The sequence below is a fragment of the Suillus paluster genome (assembly GCF_016628075.1).
Source record: "Suillus paluster strain FC165 chromosome Unknown EDB91scaffold_21, whole genome shotgun sequence".
NCBI classification, from domain to species: domain Eukaryota; kingdom Fungi; phylum Basidiomycota; class Agaricomycetes; order Boletales; family Suillaceae; genus Suillus; species Suillus paluster.
In genome coordinates this window covers 356,753-376,662 of record NW_024537581.1, presented here as the reverse complement: position 1 = coordinate 376,662, position 19,910 = coordinate 356,753, and the positions used below count along the sequence as shown (strand labels likewise).

The 19,910-nt window shown below is 48.5% G+C and overlaps 11 protein-coding genes across 11 annotated transcripts; 7 read left to right on the top strand and 4 right to left on the bottom strand.

The window, feature by feature from the left end:
- Nucleotides 1-320: 320 nt before the first annotated feature.
- EDB91DRAFT_1247730 (uncharacterized protein) lies at nucleotides 321-913 on the top strand (the record flags this gene model as incomplete). Its single annotated transcript, XM_041322847.1, has 2 exons — nucleotides 321-576; nucleotides 630-913. The coding sequence occupies 2 exons, from the start codon at nucleotides 321-323 to the stop codon at nucleotides 911-913; spliced, it is 540 nt and encodes a 179-aa protein (XP_041177979.1).
- Nucleotides 914-1,033: 120 nt separating this feature from the next.
- Nucleotides 1,034-2,435, bottom strand: EDB91DRAFT_1081505 (uncharacterized protein; the record flags this gene model as incomplete). Its single annotated transcript, XM_041315385.1, has 3 exons — nucleotides 1,034-1,910; nucleotides 1,973-2,136; nucleotides 2,181-2,435. 3 exons carry the CDS (start codon nucleotides 2,433-2,435, stop codon nucleotides 1,034-1,036), a joined length of 1,296 nt encoding a protein of 431 aa, XP_041177978.1.
- Nucleotides 2,436-2,585: 150 nt separating this feature from the next.
- Nucleotides 2,586-4,262, top strand: EDB91DRAFT_1128744 (NADP-dependent oxidoreductase domain-containing protein). Its single transcript, XM_041318543.1, has 9 exons — nucleotides 2,586-2,737; nucleotides 2,810-2,918; nucleotides 2,974-3,104; nucleotides 3,171-3,280; nucleotides 3,331-3,412; nucleotides 3,467-3,561; nucleotides 3,617-3,742; nucleotides 3,801-3,853; nucleotides 3,904-4,262. Exons 1-9 carry the CDS (start codon nucleotides 2,699-2,701, stop codon nucleotides 4,101-4,103), a joined length of 945 nt encoding a protein of 314 aa, XP_041177977.1. The 5' UTR covers nucleotides 2,586-2,698; the 3' UTR covers nucleotides 4,104-4,262.
- Nucleotides 4,263-4,823: 561 nt separating this feature from the next.
- EDB91DRAFT_307675 (uncharacterized protein) lies at nucleotides 4,824-6,099 on the bottom strand. The gene is made up of 3 exons (XM_041326799.1): nucleotides 5,862-6,099; nucleotides 5,420-5,790; nucleotides 4,824-5,359 (listed from the first exon to the last, which is right to left on the bottom strand). The coding sequence occupies exons 2-3, from the start codon at nucleotides 5,700-5,702 to the stop codon at nucleotides 5,061-5,063; spliced, it is 582 nt and encodes a 193-aa protein (XP_041177976.1). The 5' UTR covers nucleotides 5,703-5,790; nucleotides 5,862-6,099; the 3' UTR covers nucleotides 4,824-5,060.
- EDB91DRAFT_1052014 (uncharacterized protein) lies at nucleotides 5,818-6,323 on the bottom strand (the record flags this gene model as incomplete). The annotated part of the gene is made up of 2 exons (XM_041313643.1): nucleotides 5,818-6,119; nucleotides 6,182-6,323. 2 exons carry the CDS (start codon nucleotides 6,321-6,323, stop codon nucleotides 5,818-5,820), a joined length of 444 nt encoding a protein of 147 aa, XP_041177975.1.
- A 1,704-nt stretch (nucleotides 6,324-8,027) lies between these two features.
- EDB91DRAFT_1128723 (uncharacterized protein) lies at nucleotides 8,028-11,402 on the top strand. Its single transcript, XM_041318542.1, has 17 exons — nucleotides 8,028-8,192; nucleotides 8,243-8,312; nucleotides 8,372-8,449; nucleotides 8,496-8,560; nucleotides 8,614-8,693; nucleotides 8,744-9,102; nucleotides 9,159-9,237; nucleotides 9,290-9,356; nucleotides 9,412-9,467; nucleotides 9,524-9,667; nucleotides 9,726-10,032; nucleotides 10,086-10,208; nucleotides 10,261-10,346; nucleotides 10,392-10,561; nucleotides 10,614-10,796; nucleotides 10,847-10,920; nucleotides 10,979-11,402. The coding sequence occupies exons 1-17, from the start codon at nucleotides 8,085-8,087 to the stop codon at nucleotides 11,153-11,155; spliced, it is 2,226 nt and encodes a 741-aa protein (XP_041177974.1). The 5' UTR covers nucleotides 8,028-8,084; the 3' UTR covers nucleotides 11,156-11,402.
- On the bottom strand, nucleotides 11,403-13,062 carry EDB91DRAFT_1128712 (Alpha/beta hydrolase fold-1). The gene is made up of 7 exons (XM_041318541.1): nucleotides 12,639-13,062; nucleotides 12,418-12,582; nucleotides 12,266-12,368; nucleotides 11,966-12,215; nucleotides 11,725-11,909; nucleotides 11,582-11,669; nucleotides 11,403-11,531 (listed from the first exon to the last, which is right to left on the bottom strand). Exons 1-7 carry the CDS (start codon nucleotides 12,790-12,792, stop codon nucleotides 11,433-11,435), a joined length of 1,044 nt encoding a protein of 347 aa, XP_041177973.1. The 5' UTR covers nucleotides 12,793-13,062; the 3' UTR covers nucleotides 11,403-11,432.
- Nucleotides 13,063-14,300: 1,238 nt separating this feature from the next.
- Nucleotides 14,301-15,316, top strand: EDB91DRAFT_1128710 (uncharacterized protein). Its single transcript, XM_041318540.1, has 3 exons — nucleotides 14,301-14,618; nucleotides 14,672-14,959; nucleotides 15,014-15,316. The coding sequence occupies exons 1-3, from the start codon at nucleotides 14,333-14,335 to the stop codon at nucleotides 15,061-15,063; spliced, it is 624 nt and encodes a 207-aa protein (XP_041177972.1). The 5' UTR covers nucleotides 14,301-14,332; the 3' UTR covers nucleotides 15,064-15,316.
- EDB91DRAFT_1128709 (uncharacterized protein) lies at nucleotides 15,311-16,795 on the top strand. The gene is made up of 3 exons (XM_041318539.1): nucleotides 15,311-15,773; nucleotides 15,823-16,003; nucleotides 16,061-16,795. The coding sequence occupies exons 1-3, from the start codon at nucleotides 15,417-15,419 to the stop codon at nucleotides 16,612-16,614; spliced, it is 1,092 nt and encodes a 363-aa protein (XP_041177971.1). The 5' UTR covers nucleotides 15,311-15,416; the 3' UTR covers nucleotides 16,615-16,795.
- On the top strand, nucleotides 16,796-18,094 carry EDB91DRAFT_1128705 (YjeF N-terminal domain-containing protein). The gene is made up of 7 exons (XM_041318538.1): nucleotides 16,796-16,845; nucleotides 16,905-16,952; nucleotides 17,018-17,153; nucleotides 17,204-17,241; nucleotides 17,299-17,322; nucleotides 17,376-17,722; nucleotides 17,774-18,094. Exons 1-7 carry the CDS (start codon nucleotides 16,807-16,809, stop codon nucleotides 17,859-17,861), a joined length of 720 nt encoding a protein of 239 aa, XP_041177970.1. The 5' UTR covers nucleotides 16,796-16,806; the 3' UTR covers nucleotides 17,862-18,094.
- EDB91DRAFT_1128698 (thioesterase-like superfamily-domain-containing protein) lies at nucleotides 18,095-19,544 on the top strand. Its single transcript, XM_041318537.1, has 5 exons — nucleotides 18,095-18,345; nucleotides 18,409-18,422; nucleotides 18,478-18,662; nucleotides 18,716-19,122; nucleotides 19,173-19,544. Exons 1-5 carry the CDS (start codon nucleotides 18,242-18,244, stop codon nucleotides 19,471-19,473), a joined length of 1,011 nt encoding a protein of 336 aa, XP_041177969.1. The 5' UTR covers nucleotides 18,095-18,241; the 3' UTR covers nucleotides 19,474-19,544.
- The last annotated feature ends 366 nt before the right edge of the window (nucleotides 19,545-19,910 follow it).

The following is a 19,910-nucleotide window of genomic DNA, read 5'->3' as shown; positions in this document are numbered from 1 at the left end:
GGAGTGCAAATGCACACTGTTTCGCACTATGCCATTAAACTGTTCAGACTGGCACACATGTGGACAGAAAAAAAGCGAGAAATAAGACAGAAAATAGCGAGTTTCTAGCATAACTGTCACACCAAGTCACTGTCACTGACACGCTAATCAACAGAAATTCGCGACCGCGTTATTTTGGCTTGCTTGTGTCCACTGCATATCTCTCTTTCAAACCAAGCATATGCATTCAAGGTATCTAATCTCCTGCTTATCATATGACTCAGACTTATTCATAGCTCGTCTTATCCTAGCTTCTTTCGCACCAGCAACCAGGTTTTGTGATGCAACATACTCAACAAATTCACGCTGGTGACCCTGCATATGCCTCTCCTGTTATTCGCCCTCCTTCTCCTGCAAGCTCTGTGGGGACCGCATACGGGCCCGACGAGACGTCTCTGTCTGACTCAGGACTGACTCAGGATGCTTTCGAGCGAAAGTGGATCGCCCACCTTAGGCTTGATGAGCCGAAACATGAAGAAGTCCATAACTTGAATGAGGTCTTAATCATCCCTCCCAGCGATCCACGGGAACAGAAACGTGCGTTGGGCATTCTCGTTTTTGCTAGTTCCTATGCTGATCGCTCGAGGTAGTACTGTTCGAGGCAATACTACGTGGCTTTCGACAGCGTGTTCAGCAGCTGGAGGAGGATGAAATATTCCAACAAACAGTCATAAACGGCTCTCAAATTGGAATGGAGCAACTGCCTTCAGCTGATAATGTCGACACCTTGATACAGAACATGATGGGCACCTCAATAGGTAACGGAGCAAGCCACGTACAGGATGGTCCTTGGAATAGGCGCAACACTGCCCATGTGGTTTCTAGCAGTATGAGGACTACAGGGAAAGAGCAACAAATACTAGGGCAATACTAATTCATGTCGTGACCGTCTTCCCTATAATATATATTAATGAACCTGCTTACTCAACGTACTCGACAGCAGAATGTGTACAATATCTAGCAGTGGAGTGTACTCTACCGAATCGGATGGACATTAATATTCACCACCTTCTGAGAAATAGTCTGACAGCGCTTCCTGAATCTGCTTCACCTTCTCGTGGATGGACCGTCTCGCTGCAGACTTGCAATCGTGATGCATATATGTTGCAGAACCCCATTTGTCAAACTCCTTCACAATAATCGTCAATCTCCCAAGGACATTTGCGGAGCCAAGGGATAGTACGCCTTCTGACCTCGTCTTCTCCTTCCAGAAATCTGTCCAGCTCTGAGTGCATCCATGTTGGTGCCACGTCGCTCCGCAGGACGGCGCGTGATCGAACTGCGGAGGAACGGCACGCAACCGTTCCCATGCCTTGGCAAGGCGGTGATATCCCGACAGAAGTCTGAGCTGCTGCACCGGGCTAACCACCAGTCGCTGCGGCCCCCCGCTTGTTTCCTGAATGTCACCCTCCACGTATGTGTGACCATTACTCTCTCCAGGACAGACAAAGACGGATGTTTGCATGACTTGAAGATACGCTGCGCCTCGCAGGTCCCGGATGTTGAATTCATCCGCAAGGGTCATAGCCAGATATGAATAGTGCAAAGAATCTGTCATTAGCTTTAGAAGCAGTTGAATCATCGTATCCAGCAGACGTGAGTGCGAGCACATCTGAGCAAGTCTGATCAGGCGCGCAATTTGTCCTTCACTGTCCAGAAGGGCGGAAGAACGAGTGCTTAACGTTGGGAATATGCGTATTAGAGGGTTGCCACTGAACAGCGGGGACGTGTTCCGTTCAAGATATTCTTGAATTGCGTCCAAAGCCCATGTTTCCGTTGACTTGAAGGTGTACTTGCTGGACACCTTCGCAATGTCTATTAGCCGACTAAGATCGGTTTTTGGAGACCGGACTATCATCAATTCAGAGGGTCTGTCAAGAGACTCGAGTATGAGAGTGCCGAATTTCATACTGGGCGCTTAGATAACACTCACAGGGCATAGATTGCCCAGAGGAAATGCCGGAACTCTTCCGCAGTATCTCCCTGCAGAACGATGGGATGATCATCCGACGTCCCCTCCTCTTTGAATTCGCCTTGCGGTAGCGTAAACAGAGACCCAAAGAACGATTGGTCCCTGGACAAGATTGTGCGATGGACCTAGTGGCATCACAAATCATTCAGCTCATGGTTATGAACCTCACGTGAGGCCATACATTGAATAACGTGTTTTGCACTCGAAGAACGCAGCTCCCGTCAGACATGTAGTACGTATCATCCCTTACGGGATCCTTCGATTCCTCTGAAACCATGACACGAGATCGGCCAGACTCGGATGCTGTGCTGCTACGACGCGCTCGCTTTCGCAGTGGTGATTGCGGACGTTGGTCTTCTATCACCATGTCTGGCTCTGGAGAGAAATCATCCACCGGGACGAATGGTATAACGGGGCTCTCCATTTGTTGAGGAGAAGATATAGTCGAGCGATGGCTTTCAGTTGCCTAGTGAGCAGTAGACAAAGTACTAGTACCCATTGGTGGACGGGTAACTACTAAAACCACCGAAGTTGTTATTATAGCTTTGGCTTCGGGTTGGACGATACCGTTACAGTAACGGAGTGTGACGGACCGCTCATGCCGGTGATCTATGGCCGCCATAGCATGCCATAGGTCTTCGGATTTTTATCACAGTTCTCTCAGCACCGTCTCACTTGTATTCTGCGATGCCATTTGGTACCGTCACTCTCAACGATGGAAACGAGGTAAGCGCTGTTTCATGAAAGTTTGTATCACCGTGTCAAGACCTGATAGTATGTCCGATGCGTGTCCAACAGTTCCCTACGATAGCGTTTGGCACGGGATCCACCATGAAATTTAAGGATGTCACAGACTACGTGGGCCAGGCCATAGATAATGGGTTCTCCCATATCGACACGGCTCAGTGTATGTTACTTGTGGCTGTAAAATCCTTAGAACCTCATGTTTTGGTCTGGAAAAGTTTATCAGACAGAAAACTATGTGGGCCTGGCTATCAAGGAGAGCGGTCTTCCTCGCTCGAGTCTGTATATCACCACTAAATACAGCGGGACTGGAACGCCACTGCAGGCTATTCAACAAAGCCTAAACAAGGTCAGTTCTCACATCACTGCCGAGTTACTGCGCGCAACACTTAATGATATGCTCGTTGTCATTGAGATTGGCCTTTCTTATCTTGATCTGTATCTGGTACACTTCACGAGTGCTTTGCCTGACTTTGAGTCTGGGTGGCAAGAATTTGAACAGATGAAGAAAGATGGGTTAACAAGGTGTGCCCTTTTCGACTCAAACGTGGTCCGCTGGTCTTTATAGTTATCAGGAGCATTGGTGTCAGCAATTTTACCATGGAGGACCTACAGAAACTCCTGAAGACAGCGGTTACAAAACCTGCTGTTAACCAAGTAAGTTTCTCTACGACCTGACACCACATACAATCAACGAGCCTTATCTCGCAGATTCCATTCCATCCATACAACTATGCTTCACACAAAGCTCTGCTTGTGTACTGCGCAAAGCAGAATATCATAGTGGAAGCATATGGAAGTTTGAAGTGAGTTTTCAGATTGTTCTTTCATACTGCTCATGTTAAATCGTTGTTCGCACAGCTCTATTACGCAGAATCCTGGAGGACCAGTCGATGCAGTTGTCAACGCGGCTGCTAAGCGTATCGGTGCAACCCCTAATCAGGTGATCTTCTCCTGGGTCAGAAGCAAAGGTGTGGCAATCGTCACGTAGGTCTATCTATCTTGCAGACAATTCTCATATCTTATATCGTATTTGCGACTGAAGGACGAGTCGGACCAAGGAGCGCCTTCAAGAGTACCTCGCCGTTGAAGATCTTCGTATGTGTCAAACCGTGAAACACGATGTTATTCTGATTTATGTCATGCAGCCTCCCTTACCGCTGAAGAAATCGCTGCCATTGACGAAGCCGGTGCTAAAGGCCCTCCATCCCAGCTGATGGTCGCGAGGCTGGCCATGCAACACAAATTTCAAAGGGTCCCATCGCTGTTCGTATGGCTGGTCCTTGCGGTTATTTTTGGCTTGGTCAGGTTTTTCATGTTTTGGAGTCGTACGGGAGACATCCAGTAGAGTTACCAAACGTAGAGGTAGCCCTTCTGATTCGTGTCAATCATCTCTTTCGGGGGTGTGTTTTTATTGTGGTGTCAGTCTCACATACACACGAGCGGGGTTTAGAGCATAGTCTTTGGATGAATGGAATACGCCTCCAGCGGCTCTTGATCCTCGTCAGCACAACGGTTACTGAGTACTTTCCTTTTCCCGCCAACCTCCCCCTCTGTCACTTGGTCTATACAAGGGAGACCAATAGGCCAGGCCATAGAGAACAGATTCCCCCATATCGACACTGCGCAGGGTATCTTACTTTTAATTTCGATCATTAGAACCTTGTGTTTCTTCCGCTCTGGGAAAAGGTTATCAGCTAGAAAGCTATGTGGGCCTGCCTATCAAGGAGAGCGGTCTTCCTCACTCGTATTACTACTAAATACGCTGTTGGAACAGCACGGCAGGCTATTCAACAAAGTTTGCAAGGCCAATGCTCACATACCGCTCACGGGTTGCTGCTTGGAAAGTTCAGTGATATGCTCGTTGAGATTGGCCTTTCATATGTTGATTTGTATCTGGTGGACATCCGGATGCTTTCGCGACTTCGAGTCCGGGTGGCACCAACGAATTTGAGAAACGATGGATTGATGAGATGTGCCCTTTGCGACTTGAACGTGTATTGACGTCAGCAACTTCATTCGGGGGCCTTCAGGAACTCCTGAAGACTGTGATTACGAAACCTGCTGTCAACCAAGTACATCCGTCTAGTTACCCTCAATACCGAATGACTGGAGCACCAGCGAGATGGATATTTAATATTGAGCATCATTGTCATCGCTTTGCTAATGGTATTTCTCTCCTCAGCTGTATCAGCAAAATAATCCAAGGTCCCTGGTTCTGTATTACGACAGCGCGTTAAGGTGTGTGTGAATTCTGGCATAACAGCGAACCATTCCCACCACAAATCACAACAAGTTACGCAAGTCAGTCATACTCTCGATACTCAGGAGGAACGTCCACCACCTGCCTGCGAAGCGAACCACCAGCGATACGGACACCACCGTCTTCATATAGACGGACTTCTTGTTCCTCGTCGGCCTCCAATTCTTCCACGTTGTTAATGCCCATGACAGATGGTGGGTCAACGAAAGACTGGGGGCGGTTTGAACGGCGCCAGTCATCGGGTCCAACAAAAGGTGCGCTCGACATAACCGAGGAGTTGTGGTTGCGGAGACTCTCAGATGAGGAAGCTTCGCCTGGGCTGAGACGGGCATTGTCTACATCTGTATTCATGATCGAAATCAATATCAAATTGGAACTTTCATTTTTGGAAATTAACAAACTTTTTACTTCAACTAGTGTTTGAGCTTGAGTATTGCGTCGTCTCCGTAGGTAAAAAATCAGCGCTAGCCCAGCCACAACCAGTGCTACCCCTCCGACCGCCCCTCCAATGATCAGTGCATTATTGTTCTTAGAGCTTTGTACTGAAGTTTGAGGGACTGGCGAGGACGATGATGATGGTTCAGTTTGAGTCCCGAGAACAGTCCAAGACGAAGTTGCACTTGATTGCTGGCCATTTGGAGATGACAAGCTAGATGACGTTGCTAGCATCCATGATGAGGACATGGACGTTGGGACGCTTTGAGCCTCGGGAGCAGTCGAAGACGAAGTTGGAATGGGTTGCTGGCTATTGGTATTTGCAGGAGATGACGAGCTAGATGATGTCGCTAGCGCCGCACGATCAGATATGCCAAGTTTCATGTTTCATGATATGGAAAATCTTACCTGACGACGGGGTATACTGAACATAGTCTAGCCAAAGATAGCTGCTTTGGTTGAGGTTGGTGATTATTAATTGGTGTGGACCATTGCCCAATGTTGGCGAAGTAAAAAAGTTGTAGTGAAATAGAGTCCCCCCTTGTGCAGGAGCTGTAAAGGTCACCGCAGGTTGATCATCAACCTGGTATGATGATATCGGGGCTCCCACATCTTGGCCCCCATAATTTATGGGACCAATGGTACCAAAGACGCCAACGCTGACCCCTATTAGCACATGGCGTCCATGTCAGTACAAGGAGCCCACAAACTCTACAATTGGCACCAACCGGTGAAATTCAACAAGGCCATTGAACCTGCCGTATTCGTTCCTGTGGTAGTGTTATCATATTCGAATTGGGCTTGACCGCCATGAAACCATGAACCATCATAAGCGAAACTGGAGTCGCGGTCGTCGAGGGTTATGGACATGGAAGAGAAATGATCGTGATTTTACAAGATTGAGTAAGCTTTTATCGAAAAATCATAAGCTGTATCTTTGTTAATCATTGGATGAATGTTAGATCATTGATTTAACTTCCCTTTTGCGTGCCGGGTACGTTCCCCTCCGTCCATCAATGCCTTGTAAGAACGAACTTACTTTCCACGGTGCTGATGCGCGGTGCGTAGGCACTCGATGACCGATGATGGCCTGGTTTGCCAACATTTGTGGCAAAAGCGCGGTACCCGTTTTACATTCAGAACAAGGACCTAGTCTAAATCGAGTGTGTGATCTAATTTGTTTGGCCAACCTTGGCAGCGCTACTTTTATGACCGCGGGTCAGGTTTACGTTCTACTGGTGACACCCTAGGGAGTAGTCGAGGTCCTGTAGAGCACTCAGAATGGCAGGGGAGAGCTTCATTGTCAGACATAGCAAGAATAGAGGCGAGTCATGATAAAGCACGTACAAGTTCTACTAGCACCGTGCAAGAATAGACTAATATCTCTGTTAGGTTAGGTTGGATTACACGCATAGAACGTGACGATCAGTTAATATAGCACATGTGACACTCACCTCGGCGCTTTGAAGCTGAAGAAAGATATTGTCGAAGTTCAAGATCGAGGCAGAGTCTATGTACTGACCTATATCCTGTGTCTCCCATAGTCAGACCATATAGAAGGAAGCCGGTCGTTTCTTTTGATAATTGTCTCCTGCGATCCCCCTCCTGCAATGGCATGCGGACATCAGCACTGGGCGGCCATGAGTAACGAACTGATTAATACACGGGCTGAGCCGCTGAAACATCGGTGAACTTGAAAGAATGAATGATGAATGATTTCTATTGGTCCGCTGTTACGTGATATCACTTGGAGAGCTTGAAGCACTGCTTACACAGCGGGGAAACTGACATTTTACCACCTTTTGCCGCCAGTGAAATTACATTCGAAAGGTAATCTAGAGTGCTCTGAAACGCTCTAGGCTAGGTCTGGAATGCTCTAGCCAGGTCTAGATCTGCTTTTGATTGAAATCTTGCAAGAGGCAAAATGTTGAAACCCCCAATGTGTTAGTATTCATTCGCGTCCTTTCCCTTGCCAGATGATTCGTTCTTATTCCAACATCCTTGGTGGCTGCTTCTGCCTACGTAGTCCATGATCTGCCCTGGTTGAGACGCCGAGAGTACCATGTCTTCCCCGACCAGGGCCTTGGGGAGGGTGCATTATCACATATTCGCTAGACAGCTCACTATGGGACCTGGAGAGTAACACACAGTTACTATGGATATGACTGGCGAGATGTATGGGCAAACTTGCAGGAGGGAGTATGGACCATTGTCTGAAAACAACAAGATTATTGCAAGCGACATCGAGATGGAAAAGTCATTGCCAAATGAACAGGACGTGCTAAAGTTGTGTGGTTCTAGTAGGAGTCCTAGTGTACTGGAGTGTAGATGAGGAGCGAGATCTAATTCCAGAGCGAGACAACTGTCCTGGGTCCAATCAAGACTGGGCACCAGTACTGTATATACTTGTATGCGGTGATGTACTCGCCCAACAAAATAAAGATTGCGACGGGCGGATACAACAAGCATGCAGTAAAAAATCTGGGATGGAAAGATATAGGCGATTGTGAGCTACTCAGCGATCGAGGATTTTGCAACTAGCCGAAGCGAGGCTTACTCAGCTTTGTTCCGTAATCTCACCTCTTTCCGTCAGTGGGCCCATCAGCGAATACAAACACTACTTGAACGTTGATGGCATCAGCTGCTGTGCGAGCTCAAGTTGCAGCCAAATGGCAAGAGTCATTCAACCGCCTCAATCGCAGCGAGCCAGGAATATCTGGTCTGCTGGCCTTCAGTGAGGTATATCATTTCAATTATCATCCTTGAATATGCTCCAACTTCGCATTCAGGCGTGGACTCTGGCCATAGAGTTTCTTAAACCACGAGATTTGAACGACCCTGCGCCACGAAAGCAATATGGTCGGTAAATTCGAGCGCTTCCAAAGCGCTTCACTGCATCATTACTGAACCTCGATCAGACTTGAATCAAGTGAGGGTAGCATTTGGCGTTGTCGGCGAGTGTAGGAGGTTACCTGTTATGATGGAGGTGTTCCTTGGTGAGACTATTTATTTATCATGTTGCGTTTTTCCTGAGGGATGAAGAGGACATGCGAAAGAGCCAGCACTTGATCACCCGAGAAGTTGAGGTGTATATGACGCTTTACGAGGTTAAAGTCTCTGCACGCTGCAACGTGTGGTGTGGCTCAACGCTTCATAACAGAAAAATTCCGACCCAGAAGCAATACGATCACTTGTATATCGTCTGGTCGAGTGGTACAACGCGTGGAAACCAACCGCAGAGTACGTACCATGTACCTTGCCAAGGCTAACATATGTTCAATGTATCTTAGTCTGGGGTCAACGATGATATCCGCTTACACTCTTGCTTTCCAAACTTACCTTTTTTCTGTTCTTCCTCCATCTTTTGCTCGGGGAATCAAGGCCCTTGTTTCAGCCACGCTGCAACGTACGGTATCCCAATCGCAGGACCCTCAAGACCGTGTCCTGTGGCAAGCTTTTGATACTCTAAGCCTCATCGACCGCTATGAAACTCTCATCGCAAGTATAGGATACGAGTTCATCGAGTCATATGTAGTAGAAACATGTGCCGAAAAGTGGTCAGAACCCATGCTTGCGACCCTTCGGGCCTGGATGATCGACAAAATTGTGCCATGGATGCTGTATCCATTTGCAAGAGGAGCAACCAATGGTGATTCATGTTCAGTCGTGCAACAACTCCCAGCTGCTGGCTCACTACTCACTCAGCGGATGAGGCTAAAACAATGATGCAAGGGGTAGGGTCAAGGTTCGACTTTCACATGCACAAGACGCTTTGCAACCTAAGGTGAGAACTCTCATCTTAGCCGTAAGTTGTACACAGACCAGTTTATTTGCAGGACTGAAGAAATATTCGACATCATTGTCGATTTCCCGGAATCCGCAGGCGCCCTCCAAGACTTGAAGGTTGGTATGTATTTGTGGTTAAAATTTATTTCTTAATCCTGTTTTGTACACCCAGGAGTGCTTGGCGCGTGTCGATCAACGCGCGGACCTTGTACAAGCACTGCGGCAAGCGTAAGTTGTGCTTCCTTGTTGTCAACTGTAGGAATGCCTCTGATTGTGGCTTTCAGTAACAATAAGCGTCTACTTCATCCGGGCGCAGATACAAAAGATATCTTGACTCAATATGTCTCGACGATCAAGTGTCTCAGAATTGTCGATCCCCCTGGAGTGCTTCTGTTTAAAGTAGCAGATCCCATAAGAAGGTATCTCCGGTACGTTCGTGCAACGTTGGACTGAGTCACAGCTGATGATATTTGCATGTCTGGTCAGAGATCGACCTGACACCATACGGTGCATAGTAGCAAGCTTGGTTGGAGATGGAGAAAGTGGGGACTCGCTAGTCGACGAGAACGAACCCATTCAGCCCCTTCAGCAGCCCGAGATGGAGAACTACTCTGATCCTGAGTGGAATCCCGAACCCATTGATGCAGGGCCAGATTTTCGTGCAAGCAAGTCCAGCGACGTCATCAGCACCATAGTCAGCATATATGATACAAAGGACCTATTCGTCAAGGAACTCCAAGTACTGCTAGCACAACGCTTGCTGGCGGTGAAGGATGGAAACTTCGACCGCGAGGTTAGTCAACGCCGCTCAGTCTGGTCTAGATATGCTCAAGGAGGTGCATGCAGCGTCGTAATGTTGAGATATTGAAGATTCGATTTGGCGAAGCCGCGTTGCAGGTCTGTGAAGTCATGCTGCGAGATATGACAGACTCGCGTCGTATAGACCAACATGTGCAATCACAGAAAGCAGTAAGTGGTTGTTATTTGCACAATAAGATACATAACCACATTCGAAGTATAGAGCTCCATGCACCCCACAATTATATCTCGACACTTCTGGCCCGCACTCGAGTCCAGTGACATGGTCATGCCAGGGCAGTTCCAGATGTACGTCCTTTTCCTGTAACTGGTCATGATTCTGAACCAGTATAGCTTGCAAGAGCAATACGCCAAAGAGTTCTCTGTATTCAAACCTGATAAGGTCCTCCGTTGGTTACCACATCTTGGCCGGGTTCATCTCCAGCTCGAGCTTGAAGACAGGACATTGGACGCTGACGTGCCTCCCCTGGAAGCTGCATTCATTGAACTCTTTTCTGAGAAGGGTAAGTGAGCCTTCAAAGCCGCACGAGGGCACTAACTCATCCCCTGTAACAGACATATGGACAGTAGACGAACTTATCCTCGGCGTGGGCTCTGTCAACCGGAATGCAGCCGTCAAAGCCCTTGCTACTTGGGTGGACATGCATGTTCTGAAAGAAGACTCAGAGGGTATGTTCCGGCTCCTCAGTGTTGCAGAGGGTCCTACACCAGGAAGCAGACCACAAGCACCTAAGCCTGGTTCGTTCATCTTTCAAATTAGTATATCTTGTTGCTCATCCAATTAATAGCGGAAGCGGGGGAGTTACCGCCAGTGATGAGTGTGCAGCAGCAACAGGCAGAACAAATGAAAATGTACTGGAAGGTATGCTTTGTCGTCGTTTGCACTTGTCATAGTTGATCTTATAGCAAAACGCGCAAAGTTCATCGAGGGAATGCTTACAAATCTGGGTTCGCTGCCGCTGGATCGAATACAATCGATGCTCAAGTTTGCACCTGGCTACGATCGCACTGTGGAACAACTTGCGAGTTTCATGGAAGCTGCTCGAAGAGAAGGCTTGGTCAATGTCAAAGACGGCATGTGGAGACTTGGGAAGTAAACTCTTTGCCTCATCAGAGGCATAAGTTCCGAGTACATCATACGGAGGAACGCTTACCTAGGCAATACGCAACCTTGAAAAAGAGAAGACACGAGTTCATATGTGTTCGACTTTCCCGTAGTCTTACTACGTATACGAGGCACGACGGGGCGGGTCCCGACTACATACGTCCAGTACCAACATAGTGTGCCTTAGAGGACAACAAATGAAAGAAATAAACAGACACAAGAACATTTGAAAATGTAGACCAACATGATATCATTGGTATGCGCGAATGTCACAATCGATGCAGAAGATGCGCGGCCGAATCCCTTGTAATTGAATTCAGGCCTACAGATATTGCGCTCGCAACGGCTTCGGGAGTTTGTTGAGCTATCTGTTCATAGATGAGAACTTTCGCCCAGCCATCAAAGTTGAATGACTTACATTATGGCCAGCTCCAGGGACCGTTATCACAGAAGCTGGAGATCTCCCCTGGGAGACGTCCGTCATACAGTCTTGGAAATAAGATGGACTGTTAGGAGGGAGCGAATCAGGAGAAACTGTAAACCACGCTGAATCCTGCTTACACGTAATCGTGAATGCTTCCGAACACAATGTGTACAGGAACCGCGCGGCAAAGGCGGGTATACTGGTCTGTAGCTTCAAAATGGTTTTCGATGTCCTGATAAGCAAGCGCTTCATGATGTATGTCGCATTTGAGAGCGACTTTCGTGTCCCCTACGCTGCCGTTATGTATGACAAAACCGTGTTGCTAGAGATGGCCGACGGCTTGATGATTCAGAATTCGTAGATATTTAGACCACTCACCATGAAGACATCGAATACATCAGAATGGAATCCTTTCCATGGCTTCCGTTCTCGAAAATAACTGGCTGCCTCTTCCCGAGTGTCAAAGACATGACAACGACGAAGAGCAGCGCTCACGCTCCTTGTCATTTTTGACTCCCTTTCTAGTAAGTGAGACATCCACAATTCGCGCGTAAGCATCGAAGGTTCAATAAGAAAGAGAGCAACGAAGGGTTGATTTCGCAAGGGGAACGCGCGTGTTGAGAGCATTCTAATGCAAAGGTCAGCTTCAGCGAAGACGGCGGGAACATGGTGACCGACATCGCACTGGCACCCGCCGAGTGTCCAAAGCCAACCAGTCTGTGTTCCCTAACATACGGTGACCTCACAAAGGACGCAATCGCGACTGCCCATTCTGCTACGGCTGGTGTAGATATGAGGAAAGCGACGAGGGGCTCCGTTATCGGACTCACAGACATCCCCCGGCGAGCGGCGCTCGAGTGCAGCCTTGTTAATTACAGCGGCATCTCCATGGTTCAACCAGTCGAAACACCAGGCTTCACGTATACGACTGTGCGGCTGTTCCAATTTCTGGTGGAAGAACAGATGACGAAGCATCGGTTCCCACTGCTCCTTGTCTATACGATCCATGGCAGTCAGCCATGTATACTTGAGGGAACACCAATTTACTGACGCGCGCCTACTCCATGCGCAAACAGAAGTGTCAGTCCTTGGGGGTCTGAAAAGGGGGTAGAGTATCGTTTGGCGGACATCTTAAGTCCAGGCAAACCATGGCGTGGAGGCGTATCAAGCACAAACAGCTCAGATCTGAGTTGTAAAGAGGACATAGGTGATGGCAGGCAAGAGGGAAACAACCAGCCCTCGTCACTTGTACGTTCGCTTAACAGGACCGACGTGCGAAGGCATACCGATGCTGGTATTGGACGGGATCACGGTTGCTTCGTGCCTCGATCTGCAGAGGGTACGAAAGTTCAAAAAGCCACAGATGACCACGGACTACCACGGACTATCGCACATAAGCCAGTCGGTTGGGCGTCCCTGTCGCTAGACGAGCCATTGCGGGGTTATTGAGTTGGGTGACGGTGACGGCAGTGTTGTTATCCAGAATATATACATGTGCACGATCGCGATGGAGAAGAAGAAGAAGGCGTGAATGTGAAAGCAAGAAGGCACCTTTGTACCTGTAAACATGCCAGAGCAAAATATCTGCGCCAAGATATAAAACATGAGCGGAGGTAGCTGGTAGAAATCTTGGCCAAGTGATTGGGAGTTTGTTAGCAACACAAGTGAGGCAGGTGTCAATATCACGAGGGTCAACATCAAGGGAAATCGTATATACATACCTGGTGCATACGCACTGGATATCACAGGTTCGGTAAAGCCCCAGCGTTGTCAAAGGTGGCAATGTGGTGCTGCCACGCATGGCGTCCGAATATCACACGAATGCTATCATTAGGCCTGACTTTTGGAGCTGCTGACGGTTGATATAGCAGTCTACTGAATGAGACAGGAACTTAGGATGAAGTTGAACGGGGGGCACACACCAAGCCAAGCCGGAGACAAAGACAACTTGTCGAACGGCTCAAAATCAAAGTACTCTAGACATCTTGCAGTGTTCAGATTGATGTACCTTCGAGCTTCAGGTTGATGCTAAAAAAAAGTTCAACTTTTATCCAGTCTCCGCGGCGCTTAGAAGAGTATCTCTGTAGTTGTTAGCGTCGCAAGGCTCCTACCTTTACGTCCACGCGTGAGGCTTTTCCCAGCACCGATTCAGAGGCGAGCGTGTCTGAACTCTCACTGAACATTGAACATTTAAAACATTCCGGAATTCTAGGCCTTCGAGCTTCAGCGCTTCTGGATGACGATGATGGCGGTGCTAACATAGAAAGACCGAACGAAAATCAAACCACGTGACGAATACCAGCTGTCGCGCCTGGCCATTTTTCACGTGCGTCGCGCACACCTGATCAGAGTCAGATCAACGCTGAGCGCGCTCCGCCGCGTATAGGTTTTATTGGTTCAGCTGAGGACCTCTCAAAGCTTTTGAGCGACCTTAGAATGCAAGGAGCATGCCATTTCTAGTCCACAACGGAGTCTGTTCCTCCGAGCCCAGTGGTCAGGAAAGCTTCAAGTGTGACGCGTCAACGTAAAAGTTAGCTTAAGTGAGTAGATTGGCCTGGTCATTCTTTGACATAATATAATACGTACATACTACCGTAGACTCGGAGCACTCATGGTCGGTGGTTTGCGGAAGGAGTACAATTACATTCAGAGCTTTACTAAGCACGCTTGAGGAAAGCTATATAAGAGCGAATGGGTTGTATTCTAAGCCTTCACCTCCCTCTTTTCTTCTCTATCTGCTTGCTCATGATGACCCATAACGAGCTATGGTTGACCTATCACCAAGCGTCACGCTATAACAAGCCCGCAACGGCTCAGCTGGTCGAACTTGAGTTTCAGAATCAGAAGTTAACTGACTTGGAGGATGTGCTTGAGCACTTGTTCCGCCAGGGTTTTATTGAGGCCCAGCATCGGTCTCTGTCATATTGGGAGAACCACGACGGGCAAAGACTTGATGCAAGTCACGCTGTGGAAGAACTGCTGACAAAAGGTGCAGGCAAATGTCCTCAGTCTGCTCTTAGGCTGGTCATCGGTGGGTAATCATTAATCATTTTCCGACGCGAAAATCGTCCTGACCTTGCGAAGCCGATCGTCCAACCCATTTGTGGTTCAGCTACGTTTACACTCACAAGAATGCGGGGCCGGCCGTGACGCAGCGCGTTAAATTCTGCCATGCCCAGGAGGCAAAGCTTGAAATGATAGCCCATCTCACCAACCACATTTTCCGCCATGGATTTCTTCCGCCACGACTCAGGACGGTGGTGACATGGCAGGGTCTTTGCGGAAGAAAGATAGAAGAACACGAGACGCTTGACGCTCTGCTTGCCGCAAGAGAGGGTCTATCTGAAACTTTGCCCCTGCGGCTCATGATAGGTAACATTCGCAGTTGCCAGGATTGCCAATGTTTTCGCTAATATGATACCATAGATGCTGCCTGCACACATACCGGAACATGCCATGCAGCCGCTTGTCACTAGGAACGAGAGCTGTTGACCATTTTATGGGAGGAGTTGTGCTGGTATATATTTTTCCTCGTCATGCACGGGTATATGCGATGTGTCTTCGAGATATGATTGGTAATTGCAGGTGTTTAATGCCAGAGAATATTGTGAACGGCCCAAGATGTCTGCGAAGCGTTAAAGGTGTGCAAAGTCTTAGTCATCCAGTTTGGTATAGGTTAGGGCCGGCATGATCGTGGTTCTTGCCGTAAGCAATCTCTTTCGCAGGCCCCTCGTACTTAGTCTATCATCATCCCAGTTATCTTAGCCTTGTTATTACTTACACCAACCAAAATCGAGCCACATTACCAAGGGTTCTACTACGCTCAGGCATGGCAAATAGACATTATTCGGCTTTGTCACAGCCCACCCTCTCGATGAGCGAGCTGATATGCAAAACGCTCGATCATGATGCCACAGACATGTTAATTGACAAGTGGCTTGAGCACCGCAATGACGCGTACTGGGAATGGTTTCAGGGTGTCAGGGAGCGAAAACACGCCGCCAACTCTCTTAGACGCCAAGTCCTCGTCTGGAATAAAGGAGATTTCCTTCCGGAAAACATCTTCTGTCGTACAGTCGACACAGGCCGTCTGATTCCTCTGGATCGCACATGGTCAACACACGTATATCACCACAGGTCAATGCAAGACCGAAAACTATCCATGATGCCTGTTGTATTTACCATGGTAAGAACTTAGCTGACTAAAGTGTCATCGTGACTGAGGATACTTCCAGCTTCCTGAGCTGATGATGCTTAGAGGGATGCATGACCTTGGCTGCGACGATGTGTATATCATTGTCACAGACATGAAGCGCCAAGAAATGGACGATGTGACAGAGTACTTTAAGCTCGTCTGTCGATATGCATTCGGGCGCACGTGTAAACCAAGCATGGAGAACGAGATCCAGTACAACCGTTTGTGACCGTCCACCCGTTGCCAGTCCACGTGTTGACGTTGTTTAATGGGTCTAGATATGCGTCTGAACCAGACTCTCCTCAAACAACGACGCACACCATGTTTCCCGCAGATTGATATCGCTTTCCGAGCCATTCTGTACGAGAAGCGACCGCCCTTCATCATCTTGTTCTCTCATCAGACGACTTCCTATTCTCAAATTTTATTCACGCATCCGTTATACGTCCCATCAGAGGAAATATTCTTTGACTTTCCTAGTGGCTGTCCCAACCCATGCTGTAACGACGACTGCGAGATGATACGATTCCCTCGCCGTGGCGCCGAAGGTGCAGCAGTATTGTCGATAAAGCGTGGTGGTAGGAACGGGAGGAGGGTGAGATCTCGGGAGATGTGCAATTGGATCGACTGCAATATCTGCTTTAACGAGGATACGCCGCAGTACGCCGAGAGCAGTGAAGGATCGCAAAGCAGCGCAGACAGTGGGGATACCCCGATCAATAACGGGCTTGTGTGTAGCAAATGCCGGTTGGTGAAGTACTGTTCTCCCGAACACCAGAGAAAGGACTGGGAGGAGCACCGCCGAGTTTGCGCTAAGTCGACGTCTACCTGACATAACTTATTTTTTTCCTTGATCCCAAGACATTCTTCTTGTTGCACTACGGTGGTGGTCTACTGCATTTTTACTGCACGGAGTTATTATCTTTCTCCGTCCGTCTTATCATAATTAGGTTGATATGACGTCTCGATTACTTATCATTTGGGCTCTGGACAAATGCCAAGTTCCCACCCTTGGAAACTAGCCATGTCCATCCGTTACCTCACAGCGCAGCTGGCCCAACAGGTGCACATCGGAATATTACCGTTGCCTGTTAGCTGCGAGTTAATCTGAGTAAATTACAGATTGACGAGGAGCTTATGAATGCAGTTGGGGCGTTCAGTCTGGATCAGGCATGGGCTTCAGTACTTCATCGGCAGACAATGTGACTCACTGGCAAGCATGATCGGCGTTGCAGTTGATGGAGCTGGCTGGGTTGGCCTGCGCTCAAACTTTGGCTGCAGTGTACAACAAGGAAAAGTATCCGAAAGTCTTGGTATGCTGTGGACCAGGAAACCAGGGAGGAGATGGATTGGTTGCAGCGAGACATCTTGGTATGCTCTCAGAGTGACCAACGCCTTGCTCCAGTGCTGGATTTATTCAGGAATGTTTGGTTACGAGCCAACAGTATACATGCCCAAGGTAAATCGTATCCGCCTACCAAAGTGACGGTCTCAAAATGTGGGTGGCCTCTAACAGCCAGGCTCGAAAGACATCTACCAGGTCAGTCCACCAGCGTCTTTCCATTTGCAACAGCATCTTAACGGAACCGATAGCGCCTGCAAAAACAATGCATCAATATGGGCATCCCTATCATTTCACCTTCAGCATCCGCCGAGGAGTTGCCTCGCGTTCTCCAGTCCTCGAATGTTATTCTGGATGCCATTTTCGGGTTTTCGTTTAAACCACCGGTACGGGCACCGTTCGACGATGCTCTGAAACTCATATCTGCATCCGGGCTCCCGATTGTTTCGGTAGATATCCCAAGTGGGTGGGACGTTGAACGTGGAAATGCACAAGGCGTTGGGCTGAATCCCGACCTCCTGGTCAGCTTGACAGCACCAAAAGTGGGCGTGAAATACTTCATGGGAAGGCATTTCCTTGGAGGACGTTTTGTGCCAAAGTAAGTGTTGATGAGTTCAATCAGTAGAATAATATTCATACTTGCTGTCAGGGCATTGCAGGAGAAATTCAAGTTGAATCTTCCCGAGTATCCTGGATTCGATCAAATTGTTGAACTCCCGAAGAACCCTGGATTGTAGCATGACGTGGCGGTAGAAGTTATAGGACGGCTACGCTGTCAAATCTGAATCAATATTAAGATAGACGAGCTTTGCTGCTGACCTCTTTCGAACTCCCTGTCAGGCAAGGGCATGTCGGATCCAGCAATGTTTGCAGATATCATAGGCTAACTTGAAGCTCGAGTAGTAGAGCTCGACGGAATTTATCACGATATATTAATTAATTTTGTCAATGAATTGGCAATCGACCGATGACTACTCGTTGTCGTTGACGTTCACCGGCACCTACGCCAGATCTGTGTACACTGTGAGAACTTGAACATCCTTTCTTCCTCCTTTAGGTCTAGCGAGGGAAGACCTTCGTAGTATCGTTCACCCACTTTCCAAGTCGTTGAGACTATATGGTCACGCTAACGCGAGCTTTAGATGTTTCGCAAACCTCGCGATGCGGCAGTGGAAGCGCTACATACGCCACGGAGCTACACGGTAGCTGGACAATTGGGTCGTGAGTTTTTGGTTATATCTAGCTGTGTGCTCATTGCGAAGGCGAGCCACAACCACCGTTCAGAATTCCTCAAGGAGGTATGTGTGTATGCCCTTCTGAAGGTCGTTTCATGGCAATAACGCATCCCGCCAGGTTATGCATTGGGACAGATTGTGGAGGCTTGCACTCAATTTCAGTCGGAGACAGTACATAAAGATCCCATCCACGTAACCGCTCATTTTCTTCGTGCGACAAATGTTGGGCCTGCGGAAGTGCGCCTCAGTGTCCAGAAGATAGGGAAGAACTTCACCAATCTTACAGCGGACCTTGCTCAGGGGGTGAGTAACAGGTTTGCACTCTGCGATTGCCGTGTGGTTGACCATGTACGCAGGGGTACACCAAGTTGACATCCCACCTTATTTTTGGTGATCTCACTCCCGTGCCGGGTGGAATTTCTCGCAGTCTGGCGCCACCATCCCCCTATGCTCGGCGTCTACCCCTCCTCGACCATCCTTCTGCGGCCGTCCGAGATAGGATGAGGCGTATCTGGAACTTCCACTCACTTCTGAGTTGGTCCATGGACCGCACAATCCTGGCGCGCAATGTCATGCACAGCCAGCCCCGAGCTGATACTGAGATCATAGGTGGAGGTGGCGTTGAATGGGGTGCATGGTGTGAGCTAACCAGAACAGACGACGAAATCAAGCCTTCGTCTATCCCATTTTTCGGGGACACTTTCCACAACCTCCCTGTCCTTTTACCTGATTCAGAGCCAGCTAGTCGAGGAACATCAGACTGGTTTGTTCGGTTCTTCACTGTACTTGTGTAGTGTTAACTCACTTCCTTAGTTGGTTCCCGACCGTGACCATGACCGTCGAATTCAAGGCTCGTATTCCCTCATCGCAGGATTATGCTTCTCGAACGGTCGGGTTATACTGCGAATCACGCTTCTTGACCGATCCGCATGGAAGACACAATGCTCATGTCGAAGTTTGGACCGCCCCCTCTGCAATTGGCCAGGGGAATTTAGAAGCTGGTTGGAGGGACAAGCAGTACTGCATTGCAGTTGTTGATCAAATGGCTCTTACTTTGTCTATGGACCTCAATCGCCGTCAAGGCAATAAGAACAAAGTTACCCCCAAGCTATAGACTACAGCTGTGACGCCGTCTAGCATTTCTATGTGATTCTTGAAATATAAATGAGCGCGGAGTAAGACGTGTACCGATGAGCTCTACTGATAAGTATATCAATTCAAACTCCATACTTAGCTCTGTAGGCCAAGAAAGGCTTCCCAGGGAAGTCTCATAAGTTATGTACGACTGAAAACCGCCGGGCCGCTCTCGGCATTAACCGAATGAGGAATCGATTGCTGTTGTACTACTAACTCGGATTGGCAACCTAATCTGTCTTGCTCATGGTCTTCAGACATCCAACGCTACACTAGTACTGGCGTGATGCGAAAGCTATCAGAAACGGTTATGCAAAGCTCCCCTGGCAGCCTCCGGGTCATCGAAACCGCGAAACCGCTTTTACCATTTCCCAGGCTCATGGTCACCGAGTCACTTCGTCTGCGGGCAGGCAATAT

What these genes read in the sequence shown, in the direction of transcription:
- EDB91DRAFT_1128744 (XM_041318543.1), top strand. Translation starts at nt 2,699, where the DNA reads ATGCCATTTGGTACCGTCACTCTCAACGATGGAAACGAG. An exon ending in CTCTCAACGATGGAAACGAG is followed by an intron (nt 2,738 to 2,809) that starts GTAAGCGCTGTT and finishes CGTGTCCAACAG; the next exon opens with TTCCCTACGATAGCGTTTGG. An exon ending in CCATATCGACACGGCTCAGT is followed by an intron (nt 2,919 to 2,973) that starts GTATGTTACTTG and finishes GGTCTGGAAAAG; the next exon opens with TTTATCAGACAGAAAACTAT.
- EDB91DRAFT_307675 (XM_041326799.1), bottom strand. Translation starts at nt 5,702, where the DNA reads ATGTCCTCATCATGGATGCTAGCAACGTCATCTAGCTTGTCATCTCCA. An exon ending in AACACTAGTTGAAGTAAAAA is followed by an intron (nt 5,360 to 5,419) that starts GTTTGTTAATTT and finishes TCATGAATACAG; the next exon opens with ATGTAGACAATGCCCGTCTC.
- EDB91DRAFT_1128723 (XM_041318542.1), top strand. Translation starts at nt 8,085, where the DNA reads ATGGCATCAGCTGCTGTGCGAGCTCAAGTTGCAGCCAAATGGCAAGAG. An exon ending in GCGTGGAAACCAACCGCAGA is followed by an intron (nt 8,694 to 8,743) that starts GTACGTACCATG and finishes AATGTATCTTAG; the next exon opens with TCTGGGGTCAACGATGATAT. An exon ending in GTACAAGCACTGCGGCAAGC is followed by an intron (nt 9,468 to 9,523) that starts GTAAGTTGTGCT and finishes TGTGGCTTTCAG; the next exon opens with TAACAATAAGCGTCTACTTC.
- EDB91DRAFT_1128712 (XM_041318541.1), bottom strand. Translation starts at nt 12,792, where the DNA reads ATGTCCTCTTTACAACTCAGATCTGAGCTGTTTGTGCTTGATACGCCT. An exon ending in TCGGCGGGTGCCAGTGCGAT is followed by an intron (nt 12,216 to 12,265) that starts GTCGGTCACCAT and finishes CCTTTGCATTAG; the next exon opens with AATGCTCTCAACACGCGCGT. An exon ending in TCCCTGGAGCTGGCCATAAT is followed by an intron (nt 11,532 to 11,581) that starts GTAAGTCATTCA and finishes ATCTATGAACAG; the next exon opens with ATAGCTCAACAAACTCCCGA.
- EDB91DRAFT_1128710 (XM_041318540.1), top strand. Translation starts at nt 14,333, where the DNA reads ATGATGACCCATAACGAGCTATGGTTGACCTATCACCAAGCGTCACGC. An exon ending in TGCTCTTAGGCTGGTCATCG is followed by an intron (nt 14,619 to 14,671) that starts GTGGGTAATCAT and finishes GACCTTGCGAAG; the next exon opens with CCGATCGTCCAACCCATTTG. An exon ending in GCCCCTGCGGCTCATGATAG is followed by an intron (nt 14,960 to 15,013) that starts GTAACATTCGCA and finishes ATGATACCATAG; the next exon opens with ATGCTGCCTGCACACATACC.
- EDB91DRAFT_1128709 (XM_041318539.1), top strand. Translation starts at nt 15,417, where the DNA reads ATGGCAAATAGACATTATTCGGCTTTGTCACAGCCCACCCTCTCGATG. An exon ending in TGCCTGTTGTATTTACCATG is followed by an intron (nt 15,774 to 15,822) that starts GTAAGAACTTAG and finishes GGATACTTCCAG; the next exon opens with CTTCCTGAGCTGATGATGCT. An exon ending in GAACGAGATCCAGTACAACC is followed by an intron (nt 16,004 to 16,060) that starts GTTTGTGACCGT and finishes TAATGGGTCTAG; the next exon opens with ATATGCGTCTGAACCAGACT.
- EDB91DRAFT_1128705 (XM_041318538.1), top strand. Translation starts at nt 16,807, where the DNA reads ATGTCCATCCGTTACCTCACAGCGCAGCTGGCCCAACAG. An exon ending in GGGCGTTCAGTCTGGATCAG is followed by an intron (nt 16,953 to 17,017) that starts GCATGGGCTTCA and finishes TCGGCGTTGCAG; the next exon opens with TTGATGGAGCTGGCTGGGTT. An exon ending in CAACAGTATACATGCCCAAG is followed by an intron (nt 17,242 to 17,298) that starts GTAAATCGTATC and finishes GGCCTCTAACAG; the next exon opens with CCAGGCTCGAAAGACATCTA.
- EDB91DRAFT_1128698 (XM_041318537.1), top strand. Translation starts at nt 18,242, where the DNA reads ATGGTCACGCTAACGCGAGCTTTAGATGTTTCGCAAACCTCGCGATGC. An exon ending in CAGCGGACCTTGCTCAGGGG is followed by an intron (nt 18,663 to 18,715) that starts GTGAGTAACAGG and finishes CCATGTACGCAG; the next exon opens with GGGTACACCAAGTTGACATC. An exon ending in AGTCGAGGAACATCAGACTG is followed by an intron (nt 19,123 to 19,172) that starts GTTTGTTCGGTT and finishes TCACTTCCTTAG; the next exon opens with TTGGTTCCCGACCGTGACCA.